The 26,575-nt window shown below is 37.7% G+C and overlaps 1 protein-coding gene across 3 annotated transcripts in view; it reads right to left on the reverse strand.

Annotated features, from left to right (window-relative positions):
* Positions 1-1,092: 1,092 nt before the first annotated feature.
* Positions 1,093-26,575, reverse strand: part of LOC308064498 (uncharacterized protein) — a 193,931-nt gene continuing 168,448 nt past the window's right edge. For 2 of the 3 annotated variants that reach the window (XR_013928404.1, XR_013928405.1), the window contains one exon: positions 20,891-22,217. Coding sequence is in view for 1 of the 3 variants with exons in the window: in XM_080389062.1 (XP_080245188.1) it covers positions 11,668-11,719; positions 16,100-16,218; positions 22,137-22,217 (252 nt within the window). In the remaining 2 variants the exon portion in view is untranslated. Of the gene's footprint in view, positions 11,720-16,099; positions 16,219-20,890; positions 22,218-26,575 lie in introns of those variants that run through there. The other variant, XM_080389062.1, reaches the window with a different exon arrangement.

The raw sequence follows: 26,575 nt of genomic DNA on the forward strand, positions 1-26,575 counted from the left end.
ATACTTTTGACAGAAAATGGGATGGTTTCTGAGAAGGTTAATTATTTCTTATAAATGCCTGTAGTTCAGAAATCATCACCCTTTATTATATTCCTGCAATTTTTGGATGGAGTTTTCGTACGGCTGGGGTGGATTATACGTTTCTTAACCCAGATTGGAATCTCAGTGACAGATTATGAAGATTAGGTGTTTCATACAATCTACACATTGTTAGGTGCTATTTGCCGAGAGGTAGTTCTCTGGAAAACTCTTGCACTAAATGGTTGCTTTCCACAGCTATGACTTTGTAGTATAGTGGAGAAAGACACGGTAGATTATTGCAAACTCCCAAATTGTGTGGGAGACAGGGTTCTACAAATGATTGTGCACACTGTGGAATTGTTTGCTGCTCCTTAGGGAAGAGAAAGCTTCATGTTTACCAGGTCACTAAGAAAAAGAAGTTGCGGACAAAAGAATGATCTTACTTTGTTTTATCAAAGAGAGGCTCAAAACACTTAGAGTTGCAAACAAGGAAAATTAATTTCAAAATAAAGGCCAAAAATAAAAAACCCACCATATTTATTGGTTGAAAGCTACGCTGATTATCTCACCACCCTAGCTACTCTGTGGGGCTGGCCACAGGAATTTACTGCACAAGACAGGACTGGCACACTCTGCAGACACCCTGGTGCTATGTACACTCGCCTCTTTTCAGAGCAAGCACAAGCACAAGCACTCTGCCTCCCCTTGGACAGTGGGAAAACATTAAGTAATGAAAATGTTGATTACTTTGTCTTTCTTCCTCCATGCTATAATTTCCAGTCCCTTCTCTTCCTGGCCCTGAGAATGATCAAGCGCTGTAACATCACATGGCAATGCAGAGGATTAGAGCATTTCCCACCACCCTGCCCCAACCCAATTAACCTCTTTTAATTAATATTTCTGCTGTGTTGCTACATTTGCACTTCTTATGCTGGTTCCTCATGGCTTCTTTTTTTCCCCCCTTTGAAGACACACAGGTAAAATTTGTCAGTAACAAACTTTGGAAAACAATACCTTTGTAATCATTATTTTGTATTGTAATTGTATTGTATTCATTAGATTATAAATGTTACTCTGACATGAATTTAGCTTAAAGACACACATGATATAATCAATGGAGAACGTCACAATGAGGAGCTTAAACTCAGTGGCATGCATCCATATACCCAGTTTATTTAGGGAGGTCCCACTGGGAACCCCATCACAGGGCTAAAAAAGAAAAAATAAAATGGCCTGGTAAGATTATAAAGTCCCTCCTTACTGTCATACCGATGTGAGAGGGTTTTCAGTTTTAGTCTTCGGGCAAGCTTTTCTTACATTAATGCAATACTATTTTTTCTGCTGACCACAGAGACAACATACTTGTTGATGCAGGAACACTAGATCACAGGATAGCTGAGAGACTATTTTAAATTTATGTAGCCTGAATTTTCAGCCTACAGGTCATTCAAGCTCAACATTTCATTAATGAAATGCTGTCAATATTTCCCTGATATTGCCACAGGTTGACATATGGCATTATTCCAGTGTAAGATTTTCACACATTAGTGACTGGGAAATCAAGTATATTCCCCCAGACACCTGAGGTATGATTAATTTTCTAATAGTCTTTCAGTATCAGTTTGAGAGGAAGGGAGATCTTATACCAGAGAGGAAAAAAAGTAGCAACACTAGAAAGAAGACAGCATTGGCTTCTTGCCTGGAGCACTGACTTGGCCAGCTGCCCCACATTTACCATCCTACAGCCCGAGTAACATGCCAGCAGCAAGGCAGCAGCTCGTATTGTACCTTGAGCAGAAATAATGGCAACGTTGAAAAAATTCCATGAAACCCTTTGTGAAAAATAGGAGGTAGTGCTGAGGTAAAATAAAGGTGATCATGTTCCATTTATTGCGTTAAAGATGGGGCCCTGTCAACATTTTTGAAGGTTACAGCAAAGTTAGGAAAAACCCCAGTACTGCCGATTTGATAGAGGAAGCAGAGTCTTGGGGATATCCAGTTTAAAACCCCTTTGCTAAGTTGAGTATTAAGGCAAACTTCCATACATACAAAATGAAGAAAGCTGGACAGATTTGGCATCTGAACAGGTCCAGGTCTGCTCATCATCAGGTGACCACGAAAATCTTAGCAACGGAGCAACTGTTGTCAGTGAGACTGTCATTACTGAGCCACCTAAACCCTCCAGTCTCTAGTAGCTACTCTTGTCATAATTGCCTGAGTTAATAGAATAAACCACATTAACCACACACAAACTGGCAGACTGAAGGAGTAATTAAACCACTTTCAGGACACAAGCTTTGCAAAAAAAAGCACCCCTTTTAAACTTACTTCTTTCCCATTTCCCCACATTGTTTTGTATTTTTGAGGCACCTGCAATGAAAGAATCAAACTGCTAAAACAATTTAAATGTAAAATTTGTAGAAGTAATTTCTTGCTGACTAAGCATGTATTGAGCAGCACCACTGCTGAAACGCAACAGTTGTGTTTTAAGCCCTAAAACACCAAGATTCATAATGGAAATGCTGACAAGACCACCAACCACTGGCAGAACTGGCAGTCCTGCTACAATAAACATAAAGTAAGCAGCACTAGTCTTGCACACAAATTGGACTGTCTGATAAATGAAAGTCCACTACATCCTTCTAACATGAACTTCATTACCAGAAAGTTGGTTCAGAGCGCTAAGCATGGGAATGATGAAAATTAATGTCAAAGACAGCCCATCCAACATATTAATTTCCAGTTTCAGGGAGACAGGTTCTGCACAGCAAGACAGAGAGAGACACAAAGAAACGAGCCCTAGTATTATAAATCTATAACACATATTTAACTCATCACATCTCTTACGCTATTTTTCAGTTGTCAAAGTTGTATAGGCAATGTTTTTATATCCCTGTTTATTTATGTCTGAATTTCTTTCACTGCAAATCAGCCTTGCTGCAGAATAAAACTTGGCTCATGATGGGAAGGACAGTGCTGTCCCTTTCTCTAATGTTTTTTTTCATTCACTATGAGATCAAGATTGCTGAGCCACTGGCAAAGCTGAAACCAACGGCTTTAAATGCAGAGTATTGACAAAGAGGCAGAATGGAAACCCAGCTCTATGTAAGTGGAAAATCACACTCTGGAAAGGAAGGTGTCTGTAAGATCAGCCATTACAGAGCCTAAGATTACTCTGGTGAAAATAACAGAAAAGTACTTCTAAGTGCTCTTTGCCAGCAGCGAAGTGAAGCAGAAAGAGGCACACTTTAGGGGAAATAGGCCCCATCATGGTGTATAATGCCGACACCAGGCTCCAGAAGGACCTTGTGAATGAGAGCGTTGGTGAAGTTATCCCAGCAGCTCAGTTACACACCAAGCTCAAGGCCACCCCACCCCCCTTCTCAGCCTGCTGCTGCTTGCACGGAAGAGGCTTGTCCTGACCATGCTGGTCACAACACAGTGGGAAACCATCGCAGTATGAGAAGCTGGCAGAAGGGCCAAGAAGCATTTAGTCAGACATTTGGCACACACCAAGAGCAGAAACATGTTCTGTAGCATTCGAGACAATACTCAGGCTCTACAAGCCAGGGTGGCTTTGTTACATCTTGAATGACAGCATTCTGGCTCCATTTAAGTCCACTAGTAAGACTGATATTTGATTAAAATAAAATCTTGTGGTGTATACCACATTTTATTTTATTTGTATACAAATACATTTAATACCTCAGTGCATAATTTAGAACTTATATGAATTGTTCACATATATTTCTCAAGAAATATTTTTTTCATGCAATCAGTGAGTGGATATGAAACACTTTGCTCTTTCCAAATAAGCACCCAGTGTATATGCTCTTCAAGATCAGAGGACTAGCTGTCTCATCAAAACAACGTTTTTCATGGTATCTGCTTGCACTTTCCAGCAATGTTCTGATATAATAAAAGTACAGCTTTTGTCATAGCATTTACTCATCTACATCAATTCAGCACATACACGTTGCTGACAATAACAGAGACCAGAGAAAAAGATGTTCCAACCATACTCCTATTTGTCAAAGGAGCTGGTCTTTCTTCCTTAAAGAAAATGTTGAGACAAATCTCAATTTCTCACTTTCATCACTGTCAGAAATGATGACTAAGTCAGAAATCAGAACCTCAAAATTCATTTTTGCTCTAAGCCCAGATTAAAAGCTTTTAGATACTTCAGGATGCTTATTTCAGGATTTTGGTTTCTCTCCTTGTAGACGTGAACTCTAACCACATAGCACAGATGAAGGTATAAGGCCACACTACAGAACCCTTAGGCCCTTTACATTCCGGCTGATTAGGCAGAACTATAGACACCAATCTCTGTAAAACTGCATGTATCCCCCCTGGCTGGTGTGATAGTGTAGCTGAAAAATGCTCAGATCTGATGCTGCTTTAGTAACCAAACTGCATCCAGCTTTTCAGATCAACTGTGAAGTTTCAGGTTCTGAGCTAGGCTGAAAAGAAGAGCATCCAACCAATCTATAAAGTTCCTATTGGTCTTTAAAGCAGAAAACATCAGGAGTGGGTTGTTAGATGAGTTTAGCAGCAGGGAAGCCTGCAGCTCATCAGCTTTCTCTTCCTCAAAAGTAGGTACTTATTGCAGTCAAGAGGAATTATTGCTGGGGATCTCTGGGCACAGTGATGTTTTTGTTATAAGAAAAAAGTATGAGCAATGCAATTGCACCCCCACCATCATCCCTTTTGTTTCTCCACTACAATAATACACTCCTTTATGATGCGCAAGATTCATACTTTGATTGCCAAACTATTATTCATGGAAAGAGACAAACATAATAATGACTAGTACTGCTTTTCAGGTGGACAATGCAAACCTGAGCTAGGAACACAGACTGTGTTAATTTATTTTCTTCCCATACTTGCTTTATCTCAGTTTCTTCATGGGAACAATTTTCCTTGTAGAACGTTGTTCATTTTCTTCTGATGACCTCAAAGTCTTCATTGCAAATTCATATTTTGCTTCAAAAAAGAGTTTTGGTGAAATCCTGGTCACGCTTTTACCAGCAGGTCCCTTCTCTTTAGCTCAGATGTATCTCAGCAGTTCCAGTATTTTCACAAGAGTTTTCTCAATAAGGTCCAAATAAAGGGGGAGACCTTAATAAGACCTGAACACAAAGCTCTCAGAAGTCCTATCCTGACTGTGAGCACACCCATGCCACTGACCTACGACCGTACGAGGAAATGCTGGTATTTCCTCACAACCATTGTGGATATTAGATCAGGCTTGGGACCAGCAGCCTCTAGCCTCTACTGGGCATCTTTCTCTCATTCCTAGCCAGTAAGTGGAGTAGAAGCAGAGATTTCCACCAGTGACCACACACCACCAGCAGTGTTAGTGTATACGGTCAACTTCCACCTTGTTAGTAGCTATCCCACTGTTGCACAGGCAGTCTTACCTCCACATTGAGCACGAATTATCCAGCTGTCAGCACTGTTGAGCAGCACTGTTAAGTTACAAATCAACATAAATATCAGCAATGAAAGGAAACTGGATGTATCTGGGAAGGTCTATATGCAAAAGAGAAGCAGAAATCTAACACTTCAAAATGAAAACATTTGTTTGTTTGTTTCATTATTAGGTATCTGAGAAAGTTAGAGAAGAAAAGTAGCTTTTACGTCAAATTCCCAAATGGTCGATTTAGGAGAAAAAACTGACAATAAAAGAAATAATCACACTTCACCCCACTGTTGATTTTATTCTTGAATGTTCTTGGTTTGTAAAATATTGCAAGCCTACAACAGCAGAAGACAGTTAATAAGGACTGGACTTCCATTTTCTGTTCTGCTACTCCCTAGCAGGAAGACTCAAAAAATGCTTCCAACCTCTTAATGTTTTTTTATTTACAACCTGTAAAACAGATCCAAGTGAACAAAATCAAACTATGGCATTTAGATAATATATGTAATGTAACAGGAGATTAGTAGACAATAAGAATTGTATATTTGCAAAGTACACATTTTGTCCCCCACAAAACACATGTGTCAATATTTGAAGAAAACTCAAGATGCCTTTTTATTCTGCTTTTGAAATGAACCTATTTCCCTTTTAAAAATGTGTTCCATTTTATAGCAACTTTCAGAGGTTGGTTCTCTCTGTCTTCTTGCTGATGAACACCTGAAAAATACTGCTATGTTTAAAAAAGTTGCACAAATAGGGTGAGGACTGCCTTGAAATTGAAACGGATGTTATTCACATGATACTGATAAACCCCAGTGTTGTTTTCCTCGGGGTAAAAGGGGCTCCTTCACTTACCATACAAATAGCATAAAATACGAAAATTATTCTTGTATTCAAAAAGTCAAATATTTTGCATGTTTAATTTACAAGTTTTAAAAAAATTAAACCATTTTAAAGGCTACAGCCATCATAAAATGAAAGACTTTGCACATGGTAGAAGCCGTACTGTTGCTCATTGATAAATTATTTTCTGGAATTCACATTAACAGCCATATTACTGAAGTGCTCTCTAGCCCTCCAGTGTTACAGTTCAAGGTAATATGTGACAGATTTGAACATTCTTAAGGAAGAAAATCTCCAGAGTGTGTAGATTGCAGCTTTGCTCACTGGGAGATTACAGTGGCTTTTATATCTGTTACAAACATGCAGTTATACTGATAACTTCAAAAGTGGAATATTACATATCATGCTAAAATTCTCCACCAGCCTGTTATGTTCTTTCTTTGTTTCTTTCTTGCTTTTTTTTTTTTTTTTTTTTTTTTTTCCATTTAGCTATTGCTGGCTTGCCAGAGATCTTGAACTTGAGAAAGGTTAGACATCACAATGCTGGAGCAGTTTGTGAGCATCAGCAGATTTAGCTTGTAATTTCATTGATCTATGTGGGCTTGCTGTTTGCAAACCAGCTGCTGCACTGTTTCCCCACAGCTACTGATCTGAGTAGCATTGATTTTTTCCCTTACATTAACATAGCATTACTTCTTTAATGGGCATTAAATGACTGGATGTAAATACAAACAGGGCTGCAACAACAAAAGAGAAAAAAAATGCATTAGTTCTTTTTATTTAAATAACTCTATTAATATTTTCCACAAAAAAATTAAAAGCATGAGTTACCAATCAAGATAAATGCTATTTTTAGCGGGTTTATTTTCACCCATTTCTTTTGCCAAGAAATCATCTTTTTTTCCTACTGTGCTTACTCATAGTCCAAAATGTTGCATCTTATAAAGACTGCATTTGTGCCTCAGTATAAATGGTAAATTAGATATTTTTTTAAGGAAGAGTTATAGAAAGCAACAGAAAAGATTCTTTTCATTGTGCTTATACTAAAACTAGATGAACTCATATCAGTTTTGAAGGAGACATCATCTGTTAGCTCTCACTTTTTTGCAAGTAAAAAAAACCTGAATGGACTTCAGTTTCAACAGAGTGGATGTGACACCTGCAGCACGGCATGAACTGAGTATCTTACGAAGAATACGCTTAATATAAGGTCACAGTCTCACCACATGCGACTTTAGTCCTTCAGTGCGTAGTGTTTTAAATAATCTTTATTTAAAGATTTAAAATTCAATGCAATACTGTAGAAAGGACAGTGGGGGAAAAAATAAAGCAAACAAAACCACCCCAGCCAAACTCAAAGCCAAACCCCAGAACCTGTAAGCTTAGTAATTCTTGAACAACCCTGATCAGGCAAAGCTTCCTGATCCTCAATAGGTGACAGCCAACAGGGATGTCCATACCAGAAAGAGATGCAGAACTGAATTGAGTTCCTACAGACAATTGATAAAGAGGAGATAGGATTGACAGTGCTGGGAATTTACTGGTAAGAGCTTCCAAAGAGAACCAGCGGTCAGTTACAACCTTTTGGGTTGCAGATGACAGCAGGCAGTAGGGCCAGTCATGTCCTCAGTGCCATAATTAAGTTAATTGTGCCTCAAAAATAGCCACTCCAGAAAGATTCAACAGGAGTAGGACTTCCATTCAAGTATTTACGAAGGAGGATTTTTTCTTTTGTGATAAACACAGCTCTTGTTCTGGCCATGCAGCCTGATTACCATGAGGAAAAGTTCCAGTGACCTGACAGGTTCCTCATTCTCCTCTTACTCTGTCTACTCATATCTAGAGAGGGCAAATCATGGTGCTATAGTGATATCTATTGCATCCTTGCTCAGAAAGCAGATAAATTATTCTCATTAGAACATAATGGTACATAATATGGTGTTGGAGCTGAAAATAACCATTAAAATGAGTACCAAAATTTACACTTACCCAAATTAAAATGTATGTGTTGTCAGTCTAACCAATCTCTCCCAGTCTCACACTCTTCTCACTTTGACTAGCCAACATTTAATGTCAGTTTTAGCAGATACAATGTCCAAATCATTAAAAATTATATTAAGTAACACTGGCTCCAATATGAACCTTTAAAGCATCCTACTATTAACCTCTTTACACTCGTAGGAGAAGACTTTCAGTTCAAGTTTTTTGCCATCATTTATTCAATTTTTAATCCACTGTGAGATTTTGCCCCTTACCTCATAGTTATATTTTTCCCTTAATAGTCTTTTATGAAGGACTGTATCAGGAATTTTTTGAAAATCCAAATAAATTATGTTCACCAGGTCACCTTTATCTACTATTTTATTAACTTTTTCAAAGCACTTTAGCAGGTTAGAGAAGCATGTTTTCCCTTTACTGACATTGTGCAGGTTTGACCCTATTAGGTTATACTTATCCATGTGCTGAACTATTATCCATGTGCTGAACTATTCTATCGTTAATTAGATTCTCAATCAGTTTCCCCAGAAACAAGATGAAGTTCACTGGTCTTAATTCCCAGCATGTCTTTTTGGACCTGTGTTAACAACAGACACCATATCAGAAATTTTCCAACCATCACCGGTCTATATCACATCTTCTTGCAAGTATCTTCTTTATTTCATACTTTATTCTGGTGAATGCTATCTGCTTTTAATTTCCCTTTTTACGTGAGTTTATCAAGTCACTCAGCACTTCCCTTGTAATAGACTACAATTTTTGCTAGTGCTGCTCTGCCTTTTACATTTTCAGCACAGTATCTACTTCAGCTGCCGTCTATAAGAAAGAACAAGGTGAGAGTCTGTTTAACTATAGAACTTTTCTGCCACAGCGAATAGGTAACCATGATTTTAATTTTGAATACTTGTTCATTTTAATTTTATTGCCCCCTACAAGTCCTCAGACGAGCAACTATTCACTTCTTTCTTCAAAGTTATAAAATTTATTCTGCGGCTTTTGGGTCTGTTGGGTTTTTCTTTTTGTGGATAGACATGGCACATCAACCTCAACGGATTACTTTCTAGCCTCACTTTGAGCACTGTTCTTAGACAAACAGTGGAAAGGAAAGTTATGCATAAATAGCTGGTCAGACTCGCCAGCAATATCTGATGCCAGGATTTATTAAAACTGGCTTTCACATGAATCTGACAAACAACAGAAAGAAAGAGGTTGTGCTTATGTGAAAAGGTATAGATTTGTATTCTGGGCTTGTAGAAGATGTTCGCAGTCTATGCTTTAGGTACACAGGTCTTAATGATCAGGAAATATTGTTGAACACGATTTTTAGTGAAAAAGCATTGAAAATTCCTACTGAAATGTGTACATGGCTAAGTAAAGGTCAGTAAGCTATTGAGTAAACCTGAAGTGCTCACATTAGAGGATTAGAAACTTGGAATTTTCAGCATTCAGTGAAGTCAGTGGACTTTTCTCTGGAATTTGAGACTTAATGTCCTTAACAATCAGGTCTGAGTTTGAAGGGGTGAGGAAATTGAAAAGGAACTTCAGCTGAAAATTTTGGGTTTAGTTCTGAGCCATATAAAGCCAAGTATGAAAGCCCAGGTTTCAAACTATGTCTTGCTTCAACAACAAAACTCACTACATTCGCTTCACCTGGGTTTGAATTTCATTACAAAAATATAGCATAGCTCTTATTAAGGTAATTACTGCTGACTTTGTTTTCCCTTCAAATAGAAGTTCCAGTTTCATCTGTGTTCAGAGATTCTGTGCGCTGCACTGTTAAGCACAGATTTCTGCTTAAATTACATTTCTATTAGCTTTAACATGTTAAAATAAAACACATTTTAATGTGTGTGTTGAACATTAAGTCATTTTTGCTTCAGGGAAACTCTGGTAAACAGTAACTGTCAAAAACTGTAATGACACAAAATTAAAATAATAGAAAATAGTCTGTAACAACAGCTTTTTTAATCATGTTAACAGAAGCTCTGCATTTTCAAATTATTCCTTAACGTAAGGCAGAAAGATTGAGGAAGGAAACTTCAGGTACACATATATACACTGCTGAGCAAAAGGAGTTTGAAATTATGATTGTTACCATTCTTTGCTTACTTACTGTGAAGTGCATTTCAATCAGTGTGAGAAAAATGTAAGCAATTTAATATATTAATTTTTCTACTGTTATGACAGTTACCCTTTTATTCAGGATTTTTAATATATAAACTTTTTTTCATGAAATCTTAGAAAATATAAGAGTACCATTTAAGCACTCTAAATTGGAGTAACTTCTGAAAGCCTGCATTATGTCAGAAAGAAACTGATCTGAAGAAATTAAACTGCATCAGAAATATTGACAAATATATAGATTGAATTACATGAGTATGAGATACATGCAGACTTGGAGCAGTTCTGCTTAGTGATCAATGGCAAATGAATTTCAAAATCATTTTAATTTGTTTCTTACGTCTTGTTTTATTTTAATTTTAGTTTGAATTAGTAGTATGAAATAAAATTACCGTTTATTAACTTTCACTTACAAACAAAAAAAAATAATCTAACTAATAAAAGCTTATCTGAAGTTAAAACCCATTTTATGGAGGCCAAGTAACAATACAGTCCATCTTTGTCATGACACAAATTATACAAAAGCAAGAAGTAAAAACTGAGACTTGAGTTTCCACCTATTAATGTGGTATGTAGCCAATGTACACAGGCTGTATGGTGAGGTTGCATTGCCCCCTATAGTCACTGCATGTCAGCTGGGAGGGCAGGAGGAAGAGAAAGGGAAGAGTGGGAGAAATCATTTGCCAAAAGTAATATGCATTTGGTTTTGATTCATGCTTTGGAAAGGGCGTGATGGGGAACAGTGGACAAATCTAACGTGGCTATGCTATCGAAGGAGAATTTGTATATGTTTTTTCCCAGGCACATACAGATGAAATAAAATATACTGCCACATTCAGATCAGAAGACTTGTGCAGCCCCTGTGGTCTGGCTGTGCTCATGGAGCATTTGTTGGATGCTGGTACCTGCCCACTGGCAGTGCACTGGGAATGCTGGTGTACGGTCCTGTGGACTCAGATGCAGGAGGTGGTTGACTTTGATTCACCAGCAAAAGGCAGGAGGGCCCACAGATGACATCTCTTCTGCTCTCCGTGGGACACCTGTGGGGGCTGAGCATAACAGGGACATTTCACTCCAAGGCATATAGGATTCTAAAAGTAGTGCCCGAGTTGCACAGTACATACGCAGGCTGCTCTTTGAAACAGCTTCAGCACAGGGACCAGGAGAGAGAAAAGGTTCAGATGCAGGTTCCTCTTCAGCAGCAGGAGCAACTGGAAGTGCAGCCAGTTTGTTCATGCTGCCCACAGGCACTGGCGATGCTACTCTTTAGCAGCCCCTGGGCCTAGGAGGGGCAGGATGGCTCCCAAATCCCTGCAGAATGAAATGCCACTTTTAACCATCAGCCCAAGGACAAAGCTACATTCCAGGACTCAGATTTTTCCAGTCAAGCCCATCTTTCTTAACTTTGCTGTCAACTAAAAACTGTTATCTCCCCATAAAATTAATTGAATCTCAGCAGCTGTCCTAATACTGTTCTCTTATGAACATAATTATGCACAGCATTCAGTATATCTTTTAATAGGCACAGATACAATATAACAAAAAGCATTAAATTCTTGAGGTTCTCTTAAAAATATCTAATCAACTACTGGTGCTACTGTGCCAAAAACTTCATGGAAATGACAAATACTCAATAAACTCAAGATCAACGCCATCCTTTGTAGAGTTCAATACACTGTTATCACTATTTGTCTTACTTCTGGAGACATCTTTTCTACAACTGCAGTTCTAGGCATACCTTCAGCTAGAAAAAATTAGTGCTGCTCCTAAGAGGTGATAGTTCTCAGTTTTTTTAATCTCCTGCCTCTTTTCCTTTGGTGGCACAAGCATGTTTGCAGTGACATAATGAACTTATTGGAGAACTTATGCAACTAAAATCCTGGGGCTTTTCTTACATTATTTTTAATTTACATCAGTTGTTGAAGCTCACCATGCAGCAGCACCTATGCTTGTACTTGCGCAAGGGATAGGAGACAACAAATAGTAAGTTATGGTAACTGCCTAATTCTCTGGCAGTGATGTCTTGTGCCAATTAGAGTTCTTTGTGTAGCTATGGTTTCAGGAATATGAATTGTCTTTAAAATGCCTTTATATTTCATCTGGTCTGCAAAAAAGTATTACGAGCGTTCCCATCTACATACCTTCACAAATATTATCTGTCTAGACAGAAAAGTTAGCCCTGCAAAGTGGAGCTGAACAACTGTTTAGTTTTTGTGAGTATAAGCCCAGACATAGTCCCATATCAAATCTTTCTTTTACTATGATGCCTAGAGACTCAATAATGACTAAGCTACTGATGAGATGTGATTGCTGCTTACCCAGCAGATCAATACTGTCTCACTGCCTCCTGATGTAGAGGGGTGTATCCTGATAGTATTCAACCGTTTGATTATTTTACCCTTAACTGCAAGCTCTCCGAAGCATGGTCAGATTTTTCTGTTAGCCCTCTAGCTAGCATGAGTTCTGCAGCTCATGAAGGTCTGAAGTTAAGCAGAAATATCTTGAAAGTTTACCCACTAAAAAATGAACAATACTCATACGAGGTGTCACATCTTCTAGTTGCCTTACCTAGAAAACTGACCTCATTCTTATCTTTTCTGTTCTCTCGTTTGGCTTGCTTTCTACCCTATATACACAGAAGTATTGTTGCATACTACATGTCATCGTGTAGTAATTCTGATAACACAAACTTGTAAGAGTGAGCAATTCAAGGCTATGTTATTATTTTTGCTCTTCAGCTATGACTCTTTCAGTATGTGTTTGTACTCACAACACATGTATGCATATACATTATTTCACTGGCTAGTGGAAAATTCTTTAATGATGATTGTTGCCTGTCCATTGACTTTTTTTTGGGGGGTGTCTAAATTACCTCAAGCATTTTTCTTGAACCAACACAATTTGATTGTGTCCAAAGAACATACAAGCAGTATGTCCTACTAGTCATGAAAATGGGACTTTTATCATGTTAGCAGCATACTGTGTCTTCATGCTAAAGAACAAAAAATCACTGTGTGACGCAAATCTAGCCCCATAAATGTGTAACCAGCTTTCAGCAGCAGTGCACAAGCTAACTGGTGCAGAAGGCAGTGACACATTTGGGGAAGCAACATTTCTGAATGCCAAACATACAGAGATGAACCACTAAATCTTATGAATTATCCATGCAGAGCAGACAGAACATTTGTTTTCAAGGTCAAATGAGAAAGATCCCCTGACCTGTATGGTAAACTACATGTTAATACATTTATCCATGTTTGGAATGTAAGGGACAAAGTCAACACAGAGAGAAATGAACCAGTAGGGTAAGTCTGCTAGCCAAAATCATTCTGCCATCCATTTTACTGGCATGTTTTTACGTCTGTGCAATGAAAAATAGATCTCTAATCCAAATCTAGTTTCTTCCAAACTAAATTGCAGTATCAAATTTATTTACATTTTTTGGATAACCCTTAATTGATTTTGTTTTACATACTGCTTTTTCATATTTTTTTAGTCACCTCACCATGCAACAGAAAGAGTAAAATAAACCAATACTAGATTTTTAAAGGGAAATTGCAGCAGTGTATCATAAATGCTCCACTTCCCCTTGGCCTTCATCAGGCAGCATACTTAAAGCTGGCATGATCCTCTCAAAATAGTGTTTTGTTATGGTTGTCAACACTAACATTTGAAGGATAACATTTCAGAAAAGAGGCAAGGTGGTCAGTTGATTCTTCCTGAATACCTTGGACAAGCGACACTCAAGTGTGGTTTCTGAACCTGATGGGCTCTTGAAGCACAGCTCTTTGATGGTTCGAGAGAAGGAAGTTGTACTACCAGGGGAGAAGACCAGAGAACAAATTCTGGCTTGGAATGTCAAGTTTAAACTCTCTAGTAGTGCAAAGGGGCTCAAAAGTGAATGCAAATCCACCCTAAAGCCCTTTACATTAGCAGAATAGGGTAAAAGGTCTTATTGGGACTCAGAGAATCACAATTTCTCTTGCTTTTCTCTTGCTTTGCCAGGAAGAATAAATGACTTGGCTCCTTTACAGGGCACTGTCCCTGCTTTGCATTTCATCAGCCCCATTGTAGGAAAGTCAGAATTTCTGACATTCCCCACTAGACTTTTTTCCTGCTTCTGCAGTCACAGTGTGAGGCAGATGCACCTTCTCTATTCCTCTTAGCCCTCCCATACTGCAAAATCTGAGCTGGACCATGCACATGTAGCATGTCCTACATATTCTACATATATTACAGTTTTTCTAAATCATTGGGATGGTGTTAGAAAAAAATGTATTTCACCATTTTCATCTCTGATGACTGTATAGTGGTAGGATCTTGCAACAAACATTTCAGAGTATTCATCACTGTGCTTTTTTTGATATCTCTACACAGGCAGTTAGTTTAATTTCTTATATATCCATGCCATTTTTCCTTTCATATTAATATTCCCATATGACAAGTACATTACTTCAAGCTGCTAAATTGATATTCAAGAGGAATCTTGGTTTACGTAAATTGTTACTTCTCATGGAACTTTTAAAAAATGGCCGGATTCAATTCCACCCCTTGTAAAGAGCATTGAGAAGTATACTAAAGTAGGAAGAAGTTATAAGCTAGAAGAACCAATCATATTGTTTTTACAAATGCGTGTGAAAAGATAAATTAGTCACTAGAACAAATGCAACAGCTCAATGTATTTCCTCCTCTGGATGGTTCAAGGTTAGAAAATAAGCACACCCCTTAAAGAAACTGAAACAGAGGCTCTGTACTTGTGTTTTACCCCAAGTACAGCATCTCTGAAGCCAGTGAAAGATATCAGTGGTGTGTCTGTCATACAGATGCTCTTTTTCTGGGGACACATGTTAGAGAGAGAAGCAAAAAATACATTGCCCATCAGAATTTTTCTACATCGGAGTATCTACTGAGCATTTAAGGTATATTCAGCATTTTATCACTGCCTGCAGCTGAAGTCTACTCATACAATAGGTTATAGTCCTGTATAGTTTATTCTGTGATATGACTGCAGTATGTTTTTTTCTATTTGTTTCTTATATCATCCTAGCTGAATCTCCAGTACTGTTTTCTTCATTGTGAAATGATTTTTTTGTTTTGTTTTGCCATTAAATGTTGAGGTTTCCCGTTATTTCTCATTCTTTCCCCTTCTTGCTTTTCTTTTCATCTTCCCTTCCCTTCCCTTCCCTTCCCTTCCTTCACTTGCTACTTCACTCTCCTTCAGTTGCCACTGTCTCATCTCCAATTGCAATAAAGATTCTCACAATATGTATTTTACTTTAATGAAGGAATTAATACAGAAACATTATCATGTTCCAACACTTACCTATAACTCTGGGATATCACGTGATTGCATTATATAATGTGCCCATGCCTGATAAAACAGTCTAGCTGCTCTTCATTGTTTTGTTTAGCTTTCTTATCAGTTGTGTTTTGTTTAGTTTGATATGATACTGCAGACTAAAAATAGCATTAAAAGTTCATGATTGTGGTATTGGTAAAATACTTCTGTTGTTGGTCAAGTACTAATGAAAAATTAATGCAATTCCTCACCAAATTTGGACAGCCGTTTTAAGAGCAGTCATCTAAAACCAGGCAGTGTTTAGAAATGCTTGACTACAGTGTTTACCCATGAAGAAAACTGTGTTCCTCTATATTTCTAAAGAACCATATGTCTCTTTCAGTAGATCATACCAGTTTCTTTTGTGGAGGCCAATAAGGGTCATTAAACACCAATGGGTCTCTGAGTCCTTCTTCAGAGTCATTGACATTGTAGGCTTCACCAGGGATCTCATTTTCCTTCTGTACAAGATCTGCAGGGCAAGGGAGGCAAATGAACTATGAAAAACATAATCACTGCTTTTACTGTTGCTTTTTTCATCATAAAAATTCCATTTATTTAAATTCCATTAAAAAATACATTTGCCTGCTGAAAGCATAAATATATATTTTTGTTCTACTTACAATTTTTCAGTTTAAAAAAACCCCACCAAGTATTGTCATTCTTCTTGGAAAAAAACATTTAAATATTATCTACAATATTACACAAACTTGTTATGCAGTCTTCAGGACAAAGCAAGTGCATAACGAAGTAAATTCATCTAGAACAGTTTCTCAGATGTGACAGGAAAATATTTCACAAGTACCTGAGGGGATTAGTAGTCTAACATTCATTTTCAGAAGTGACCTGAGCACCAAGGTTCAGCTTCTCAGAAGTACCTGGGCCTTTAACTTACATTTTAATTTAAGAGAGTGAGACCTTCAAAACCTATGAGGATCTAGAATTCAGGATGAAAAGCCTTACTAAAAGGCAAGGGGATTTGGGTTATCAAAGGCCAGATTTTTAAAAAAGTATTTCGGAACTTAGAGGCAGAGATAGGCACCTAGCTGATTTTTTTTCAAAGTAGAATGAAGAAGGGTTAAGTCCCTAACACTCACTGAGATTAGTGTGCTCTTAGAAAGTGCTAAGTACACTCCTGCATCAAAATACTTTCAAAAAATCTTTTCATGAATTGCTTTTGAAAGTGGGCTTTATCATTTGAATGCAGTGATTTATCCTATGCTTAATTCTCGACCTCACAAAGATTGACATAGACATGCTTTACTCTACTCAAATAATTTTGCATCATGATCTTGATGGAAATGGACAGGATTAGATAGCGAAATCTTATTGTAACAAAATTTAGTTGGTATTTGGATCCAGAAATTCATAAAAGTTTGGGAGCTGAAAATAACAGACAGTTCTGCTCCACTGTGATCATACTTGGGAGAGCTCTGTTAGACCCTGAGCACATTCAGCTTCACGAGTTCACCCTGTAAATGATAAGCAGCCAACAGCACAAGCACATAGGTATGAAGTCACACTGTTAGCGTGCTAGAGTCTGATAATATGAATGACTAAATCGCTTTCACTATATTTGCCACAGTAGGGAAGATGGGGGGTAGAATGGAAAAGAAAGTTGCAACATGACACAAATCTGGCAAGACTCAGGTTTGGATTTTGATTTCTGAGGAAGCAGAATTTCTTTCTGATTGCATCACACTGGATATCTGCAGCTCCATTTTTTTTACCCTCTGCTATTTTGTTTCTTGCTTTTATAGTTGACTCCTGTAATTATCTGATATAAATTTCTCTGTAACAGTTCTCAGTTTTCAGCCTTTAAAATGAATCTACCCTTTAGTATTGAAAACGTTAGTCCCTTCCTGAGTCACATTTGATTTTTTTCACTGTAGTGACTGGCTGCTGAACACACTGGCTGATGGTAAGCTTTGTCATAAGATGCTGAGATATAAAGAACAACAGGTTACCTCATAATCTCTTCTTTTTAATGCTTGTTCTGGAGAGCACCTGCTGTCTTTAAAAGGGATTTGAGTGACCCAAGATTAAGAAGTCTCCCTACAACAATTACTGTTCTTATCACTGAAGAATACTCATACCAATCTGACATCTTCCTGATGGTTTCAAATTCACAGACTAAGGGAGAGATAAGAGTCACAGAACCATAGAGGGTGCAATTATAAGACATCAAACTGGTACAATACAATTCCATTTTGGAGAACAGTAACACTATCAGACTAATTGATTTCTGTCTGCAAAGTATCTATTAGGAGAAAACACCTTCTGATTTCATTTAAAGAAATTTTGAAGTGCAATGGTACTCACAGTATTTCTAATAAAATTTCTAGTTCATCCTTACTGGGCAAATGACATAAGGGGAACATGGAAGCTAAATGAATTGCACAACCTATCACTGGCAATGTTTTAGAGAGGCTATTAAAACTCCAGAGTACTATTTCCAGTATGTCTTGCTACCTCTTTGATTTAAAAGATACAAAAGTATAGACTTCCATTCTTATGAAGTCCAGTCAAGTTTGTGATATAAATAAAGCATCTGCTACCAGGACACCCATAACAGTGTATCCCATATTACCCTCAAAACATTTTTCTAAGTCTGTTTAACCACTGAGCTCCTATCACCATTACTTGCATTGATGATATTTCTGCAAAGCTGATTCATTGAAATATTATCCAAACTCATCAATATTTTGAAAATTAACATGGAGAGATGAAATTATCCAAAATATGGTACCCATTGAATCTGCCCATCCTTTCTTCTTTCCAACAGGAAAGACTCTAGGCACAAATAACAGACATGAACTATAAATTTGTATCTTCTCCTCCTCCTCCCTCAACCCAGGATTCTTCAGAACATGTCTTTAAGAAACAGAAAAAAAGCATCAAACTTAAATATGAAATATTATTCACTAAACTTCCTATTTAGTACTCTTTCATACTAACTGAGAAAGTGAGCCTGCTGGGAACCTCCCTTTGTCCAGTCTGAGGGCATGTTGTGGTCTCCAGATGGCCAAACATCTTCTATGTTACAGCAGTGATATCTGCACCATCTAACTCATTTTGTACCTGAACTGAACTGGAATTGACCTAGTTTTATTTACAAGTAAAGAAAAAAACAACTGGTCGAACTCACAGACTGGTTAGAAACAGAAATTATTTTAAATCAGATGCAAATGGTAGGTTTGCCAGAAGGAATAAGTAATTTAAGGCATTAAAGTGTTAAAGACTAATTGAAGATTGGCATCCTGGATACTAGGTGATGGAAAGTCACGATGGCAGTCTGCTACAGCTGAAGAAATTTTTGACTGTCCCAAGATGAGAAGGTGGAGTTGTTATCTGAGGTCAATTCGTTTTTGCTTGGATATGTTTAGGTTTCCTCCAGTGGAGGACAATACAGTTCACTGCTTACAGGCTCTCTATAAATGCTTTAGAATATTTTCCTGCTTGTGCTAATAACCAAGCTTGAAGGATAATCTCAATACAACTTCAGAGCACATTATGCACAGCTGTTGCCTTGACTGTAGAACACCTGAAATCCATTGATTGTATCCACAGCAGCAAACAAAATCTGTCCAAAAGGCAACCAAATTAATTAGTAAGCTGTAGCATGCTGCCAAAAGCAGTTATTGGGGTGTATGCATCTAACATCTCAATAAATAATATATTTCCAGCACCACAGAAATTGCGTCAGCTACGTTGTGGACCCCAGTTTGTGGTGATCTAGTAAAACAGATGGATACAATGAGGTAGACTTCCGTTTGTCTGGATTGGACACAGAAATCCAGACTCTTCCAGTGATCCACGTATCAGTTATTATACAACAAACCCCACCAGCTCCTTCACAGCTTGCTCAGCCCGCTGTGTCACTATGCAGTTAAGAAGCCTTTAATCTTCAGGCTGACATAGGCCCAATGAGTCTACAGACTAAAATTTCATACATAATTTGGATGAAAGCTAATTACTGCCTGTTATTCTAGCTGCTTTCTTCTGAGTAGAAGAATGTGGGGAAAAAAATCAAATGCATCGCTTATACTGCTTCATGCTTTATGCTATGAAATGCAACTGTAAAAGCATTACTACAAAAATAGTTATTTCTATGTTTCAAAAGTATAGAAGATTGTCAGTTAGCCATAAAATATGGCTGGTCAACAGGTATCCCTCAAGATAAATGCTTAATTTACTCCAAATTAAAATTCCATTCTCTAGGTTCCCAGCTGAGGACATATTTTTTACAATTGTTTCCAGTGAAAAGTGCATTTTCAGATCTGAGCAACAGTCCTTAAAATGGGGCTTTGTTATACTGAAAATGAGCCCACTAAAACCAATTAGCACACAAAGCTTCACGTCCATGCGTGTAACTCTTAAACTCCAAAGGGACTGTTCACATTGCACAAAGTGAATAACACAAATCAGCCTTTGCAGGACGAGGGACTTCAGTGTAACATCACCAATGCCATTATGATACACTATTTAAAAATCGAACAAGCATAAAGTGTAGTCTAAGTGGAAACCGTTGTTCATTGAGTATAATAGATCAAACAGAAGAAAGCAAATATAACAAGGGGACCAGGAAAAACAGCAGTAAAATCAAAGGATGTGAACATGTATATAGCGTGGTTTACCAGAGGCAAAAATACCCGACAAATAAGCAAGGAGAAAACGTGCTTCAAAATTCAATAATCAGAGGGAAATTATGAATTAATAAGGAAAATTGTATCTTCCAAAAGTCATATTCGTGAGTACAAGATATTTGAGCCAGATTCATACATATATTAAACAAAAAAATCAAACTGCAGATTTCAACAATAAAAAGCCTTTTCATAATCAGAGAACAGTATAAGAAATCTTGTTAATGAAACAGTTGCACTGTCTCCTGTCACAATATCCTTTGATGACAAATTATGCTTCAAGGTGAGAGCCCAGTCAGTTGAGATTCTTATTCTGAATTACCCCATAGGAATCCATCTCTCTCTCTCTCTTCTGGCTATGGGTAGACCCTGATGAACTGAGAGCCCATGGAGTAAAGTCACCCTTCACAACTTCTTTCCTTTCTAACAGATTCCTGGTTAATGTATCTATTTATTGAACATCAGTTTAAGTACTTCCGTAGTTGTTGTTGGTTTGTTTGGTTTGTTTGGTTTTTTTTAGTTTGGAAAGGGACAAGCGTTACAGCACATTTTTTCAAGACATTGTTTTCTCCTTACAACCTTTTCTTATCATGTTCTGAATCTTACAACAGTGATTTTCAGCATTTCTCATCGTACATTCACATTTACCACTGTTTCATCAAGAAAAGAACAACTTTAACTACAGTTTTTGCAGGAGATATCATCTATTTCCAGATAACCCATTAACAATTCCTCCACATTGTACACTCAAAACCTGTTTTGCTTGTGTATGCCTATCTCACTACAAGCTTTTAGGTACCTTACAAATTTCAGAAAGTTCGGATTCACTAGGAAACAAGCAAAGAAGAAAACAAGAACACATTCATGCTGCTGTATAAGACCATTTTGTGCCTGTATCACTAATGCTTTCTGCAATTTTCATCACCCTGTCTCAGGAAGAACACGAGTGAGATAGTATTTCCATAGGAGGACACGCTGGCAGTGCTAGGATGCTCCACCCAGGGCGCTGCATCAGAGCCGGGGTCACTCCGGATTAGCACTGATCTTCAGGGCAGAATAGCAGAGCCCCGCCAAAGACAGACTGCTGAGCTGACGGGATCCTTGGTTTCACCCAGCACGGCAGCTCCTGCGCATTTTAAACATGCAGCTAGTCTCCAGAAACGACCAGAAGCATCTCCCTCTTCGTTTATCACATTGCCTCCTCACATGCACTGAGCTTTATTTCTGAGGCAACGGCCACTGCAGCCCAGCGGGCCCCTGGCTACGCTAAATGATATAAGGGCTGAGAACACCGTAAATCAGGCAGGAGACTTTAATGTCATCTTTGGCCACAACGACCGTCAATCCTTTATCCCCATTAGTCACAACTGGAACCCAGCCCAAGTGTCTGCAGTCTTAAACGAGATACCATCTTTGATGACCGGTTTCCATCAGACTTAAACCAGTACAGCGACAAAACAGCTCTCCTCCCCTGCAGCCAATGGAGGTGAGAAAAACCAGTGAGAAATAGGATGTTTTCCACGACAGAGAATATATGTGCAAAAAGATGTGTTCCTGCTACAACAGGCAATCTACAGTAGAATATTTTTAGATAATTCTGGCTTAGTTCCACAACATGAACGGTAGAGCTGCCTCAATTTAATTACCACCCCATGAAGCAATCTGACAGCCCCGATGCAGTGCTTAGTAAGCATTTTACCTCAGACAGCTTGAAGATGTATCGTAGCACTGAAATTACAATACATACCATGACTTGTTCTGTCATCCTACTTTGGGAATGCAGCATGCTTGTCTCCATAATGAGCTGTCTGATATTCACCCATGTCACCTGTAGCAAACAGGAGTAAAACGTAAGTAACCATAAGTTGGCATATTAGTTGAATGCAAGCTAAAATAATCATTTTTGGCAGAAGGTTTCAGATTCTTTTAACTATCTAGACAAGTGTAACACGTCATTTACTCACATTTACATTTTGAAAAATATTTTGAATTTTCTAAGATTTTGATTATTACAGTCTGGGGAAAAAAGCCAACCCACAAATGCTGTTCTTTCCTTCTCCATCTTACTTTCTGTTTATGAGATTCCTGGAAAGCATACTAGGGACATAGCTGCTATTATGTCTAACACAGGGATACAATATGTGTAACTTGACGCATATGTGCCTCCTATCAAGGAAATTAACTCTGCAAGAAAAAGTTTTCTCTGTTTAGTTCAAAAACAAAGAAAAACAATTTATTTTAAAAATGCAATAGGACACTTTATAGAACATACCCTAATGCAGTTCTGTAATGTTTTAGATAAATATATTTATGCTTGAAAATATATGCTAGTCTGCAATTCTACAGGTATAACAAAATGATGCACCTTTATTAAAAATCATAACAAGTGTTTCAGCTTATTTCCAGCAGACGAAAGTCTGAAACTAATTTATTCATATGAAATCTGGCAGAGAAAATTGAGTAGCTTTATTTTTTTATTATTTTTTTTTAGTTATGCCATTATATCAGAATCAGACTGTGCTACCCTTCCTCTGACTAAGCAATTTTTAGAATGTGTGTGGAAAAGCAATTAAGCCCAGGTTAAACTGTAAAACACCCACATCACAGAAACTGTTCATACCTATAAGAAGCCCCACCTTCTTATAGCATCCAAGAAATCAGTGAATTTTCATTGACTTAACACTGCTGTCAGTTAAGTGTCATAGACTGAAAATAGGCAAAAAGAAAAGAAAAGCTTCAAACAAACCCACCTTCAAAATAGACTTAGTATAAATAATTACATAAAGAAAAACAACTGACCCCTTTCTTATATTTCTTTGTAGGATTCTAAGGAAAGAGTCCTTGCAACAAATAATTACAGGTAAAAGAAGAAGTTTCAAATGTTATTAGAAACCTTGGAGTCCAGATCATACAAGTATGGGAATGTACAGCTTCTGTAATACTAACAGTGCCTATGGGTTTAGGAAATTATTTGGGAGTTAATTGAAAATTTAGGCTTGAAACGTATTTATAACTGGCAGAATACCAACAATACATGACATGATGTGCCCATTTGTGCTCATCCTTCCTTTCCCTGTTTACTGCACCTATGTTTGGTTAAGTCAGTGCCCCATTCCCTGTGATTGCCTGGGAACAAGGGAGCCAATACTCAAAAATAATTGTGCATACATCAGCCAAATTTTCTGACAGTGTGTACTTAGCTGTTTCTGAAGACCATGTCCTCCCTAAGATAGTTCAAGTTAAGAATCCAAAAGCTAAAAGGTAAAGAATCCTAAAATGCTGAAGCAAGACAAGATAGATCACACAAAAAATCTGATGCATACAAAGTCAGAAGCAAAGATGATCCAATCCATAGATTTAAAAACCCAAATCAACTTGAGAAACATCACTTGCTATATAATATCTTTTTTTAAAAAAGAAAAAATAAAAATCTGCAAGTTAAAATATAGGGTTTAGATTTGCCAGATGCTGGCTCCCTTACAAGCCCTGCACATAATTAATTGTCTCTGGGTCTTACCCATTATTTTGAGTATCAATTATTTCTAAAACTTTATTTTCTTTCTCTTACACAATATGTCTCTTTTTATTTCTTTTAAAAATAGAAATGTTTGGTTGCCTTTCTTCAGACTCACAGGGTTACAGAAAACAGAAGTACCTCAGGATTTAGAAAGCACTTTCCAGTCACTATTACTTGAAAGCAAGAGTTTTCACTCTCAAAGAGGCATAATGTCCAAAAAGAAACAATACTCTGAACAAAGATGAAAAATTGTAGATTACTTTCACAGGCTCTTATTCTGCAATGGAGAAAATATCCACACTCTAGCCAGGCTTCTTTGAAAAGAATATTTTCCTTTTATATAGAGATAAAAAGCAAAGCTTTCAGGTCAGAGGCTATAGGGGAAAAGAGCTAATGTCTCCCCATGCTTTGATGTTACAAGTAGTCCCTCGTTACAGAAGTGTATTAGAGCTACTAGTAAACCGAGCCAGCATATTTAATAACCACTTCCAGTATGGGTGGTATATGGATTATTCTGTACATAACACAGCAAGGAAAGTGTGTGCATTATGAACAATACACAGACCTTTATTTTAACATGTTAACATTATTTTAAAATATGGCATAGCTAAAAGGTAATGTGTGATTTATAGTTCCCATAGGAAGACATCTCTTTATAAATGTGTCTGAAACAACTACAGGCAGCAAACCAGAGTCAAGTGTTCCTCTCTCATTGAAATGTAACACACATAATGGGGTTTGTACTGGTGTGTAATATCTGAAAACAGCAAATTTCAATCTGTTGAGTACTAAACACAACAGCGATGATTGATGGTATATGAGGTCTCTGTTGCTTTTGAAGATGAAGGACTGCAGTCTGGAGGAACCAGTCAAAACCAGCATGGTCTTTCAGTTGTCTTTCACTAATTCTGAACGACCTAATGCACCAGTTCGCATTGGTCCTAATGCACCAATGCACATAACGGACCAATTTACCTGCCAACCCACCTTTTGGAACACTGTTTCTCAAAATTCAGGCTACACTGAAATGAGATCAATAAAGATTACCTTTTAAAAAGCAGTCCAAAATGCCAATTAAATTTTTGGTGTTATGTAGCAGCAAACTCTATAACAGGAAGAGATACCCTTAGAAAAAGTTATTGAATTATTTTTAACTTACTTATTCTTTTTGTATCTATGTAAATTAAAACTTGCTGGGAGTACTAATCCTCAAATTAACAAAAATAATCTTTATTCTCTTAGGTATTTGATATCCTCCAACAGGCCACTACACACAAGAAAATGTAATTTCTGATTGAGTTTTGTATAATTTGGAAAATTATGTTTGTTTGGATATTAGTGAAATACTAATTGTTGTCTGAGACCACTGATTATGCAAATTCGAAAATTACATGAATACTATTTGCGTACCCTGTAGTTTGTGCATTGCTTAGTAGACAATCAGAGAGATTGTCCACAAAAATCTCTCAAAAATCTCAAGTAATCAGAAAGCTGAAATGCAATTACCCTGCATTTGAACCAGAGGCAGATACACCCTGCCAAATTTTCCTGTCAGAAGTGCCGACAAGAACTTTTGTAACAGCTCAAGATCTCAGCCAGAAGTGAGCTACCGCAAGAAGGGTAGCAATGGTTTGTGAGGGCCTTGCACCAGGGAGTTTCTGCAGGAAAGATGGAAAGGATTTACAAGATTTCAAATAGAAAAACAGTAGAAAGTCTAGGATGGTAAAGTGAAAAAGAACATGAGTTTGGGGAAAAGCTAAGAAAAAAGGATAAAAAAGCTAGAAACGTGAGGAGCAGGGATAAAGAAAGAAAACTGAAAGAAAATAAAAAACGAGGAGCCTTAAATAGAAAGGAACAAGGGAAATAGCAGTTTCACTAAATGTTTCCTGGTACAGCAGCAAAGCAGCAAATCATTCTGCCCATAGGTTCAGGTACTGGCCACAAAAAGTCCAGGAGGAGTTTTTGAGCCTGATTATTCTTAACAGATTTCCAAATCACATTTTTAGCTTTGTAAGTTTTGTTTATAATTATGTTTAAGACTAATGATTCACTCGAAATATTGGAGAACACAGTGTCCTAAATAACAGCAGCCCTTCCAAACTCAGTTTCCACATTGGTAAGATGTGTTTGAACTGATGATATCGGCTTCACAGTGCTATGAAATCACCCTACCCCTCTGCTGGAAGCTACATCTCTGAAAGCAAAGCTGAAGGGAGACCATCCGCTGCCCTCCAGCTGCAAACACCAGCATGAGCTCACCTTCTGAGATAGCATAAACCCTTCACTACAGAGACATAAACATATGCTATATGGATAACAGGTGCAGCAGAAAAGGGTCACAAGCCCCACTACTATAGCATCAGGGGCAGAGAGCTGTAAACCCCTGTCCAAAACCACAGCAGCTGTCGTCATCTGAGTATCTCCTGAGGTACCTGACAGCTTTCAACAAGTAAAACAACAAAAAATGCAGAGCTGCTTTTCCAGTGGAAGATATTACACAGAAAGGCTACACTCGGTTTCTCTTAAATGACTGAAAGTGCACACGTTATGACGGAACATGTCTTGTTTTGTGTTTTGCAAATCTCCAATTTTTTCCACATTTCCAGGCTACTTCCTTAGTAAAACACTTGTGAAATAACTTAAAACCTTTCTTCCCTGGTCTGCTGTTT

Source organism: Falco punctatus (assembly GCF_963210335.1).
Source record: "Falco punctatus genome assembly, chromosome: 5".
NCBI lineage: Eukaryota > Metazoa > Chordata > Aves > Falconiformes > Falconidae > Falco > Falco punctatus.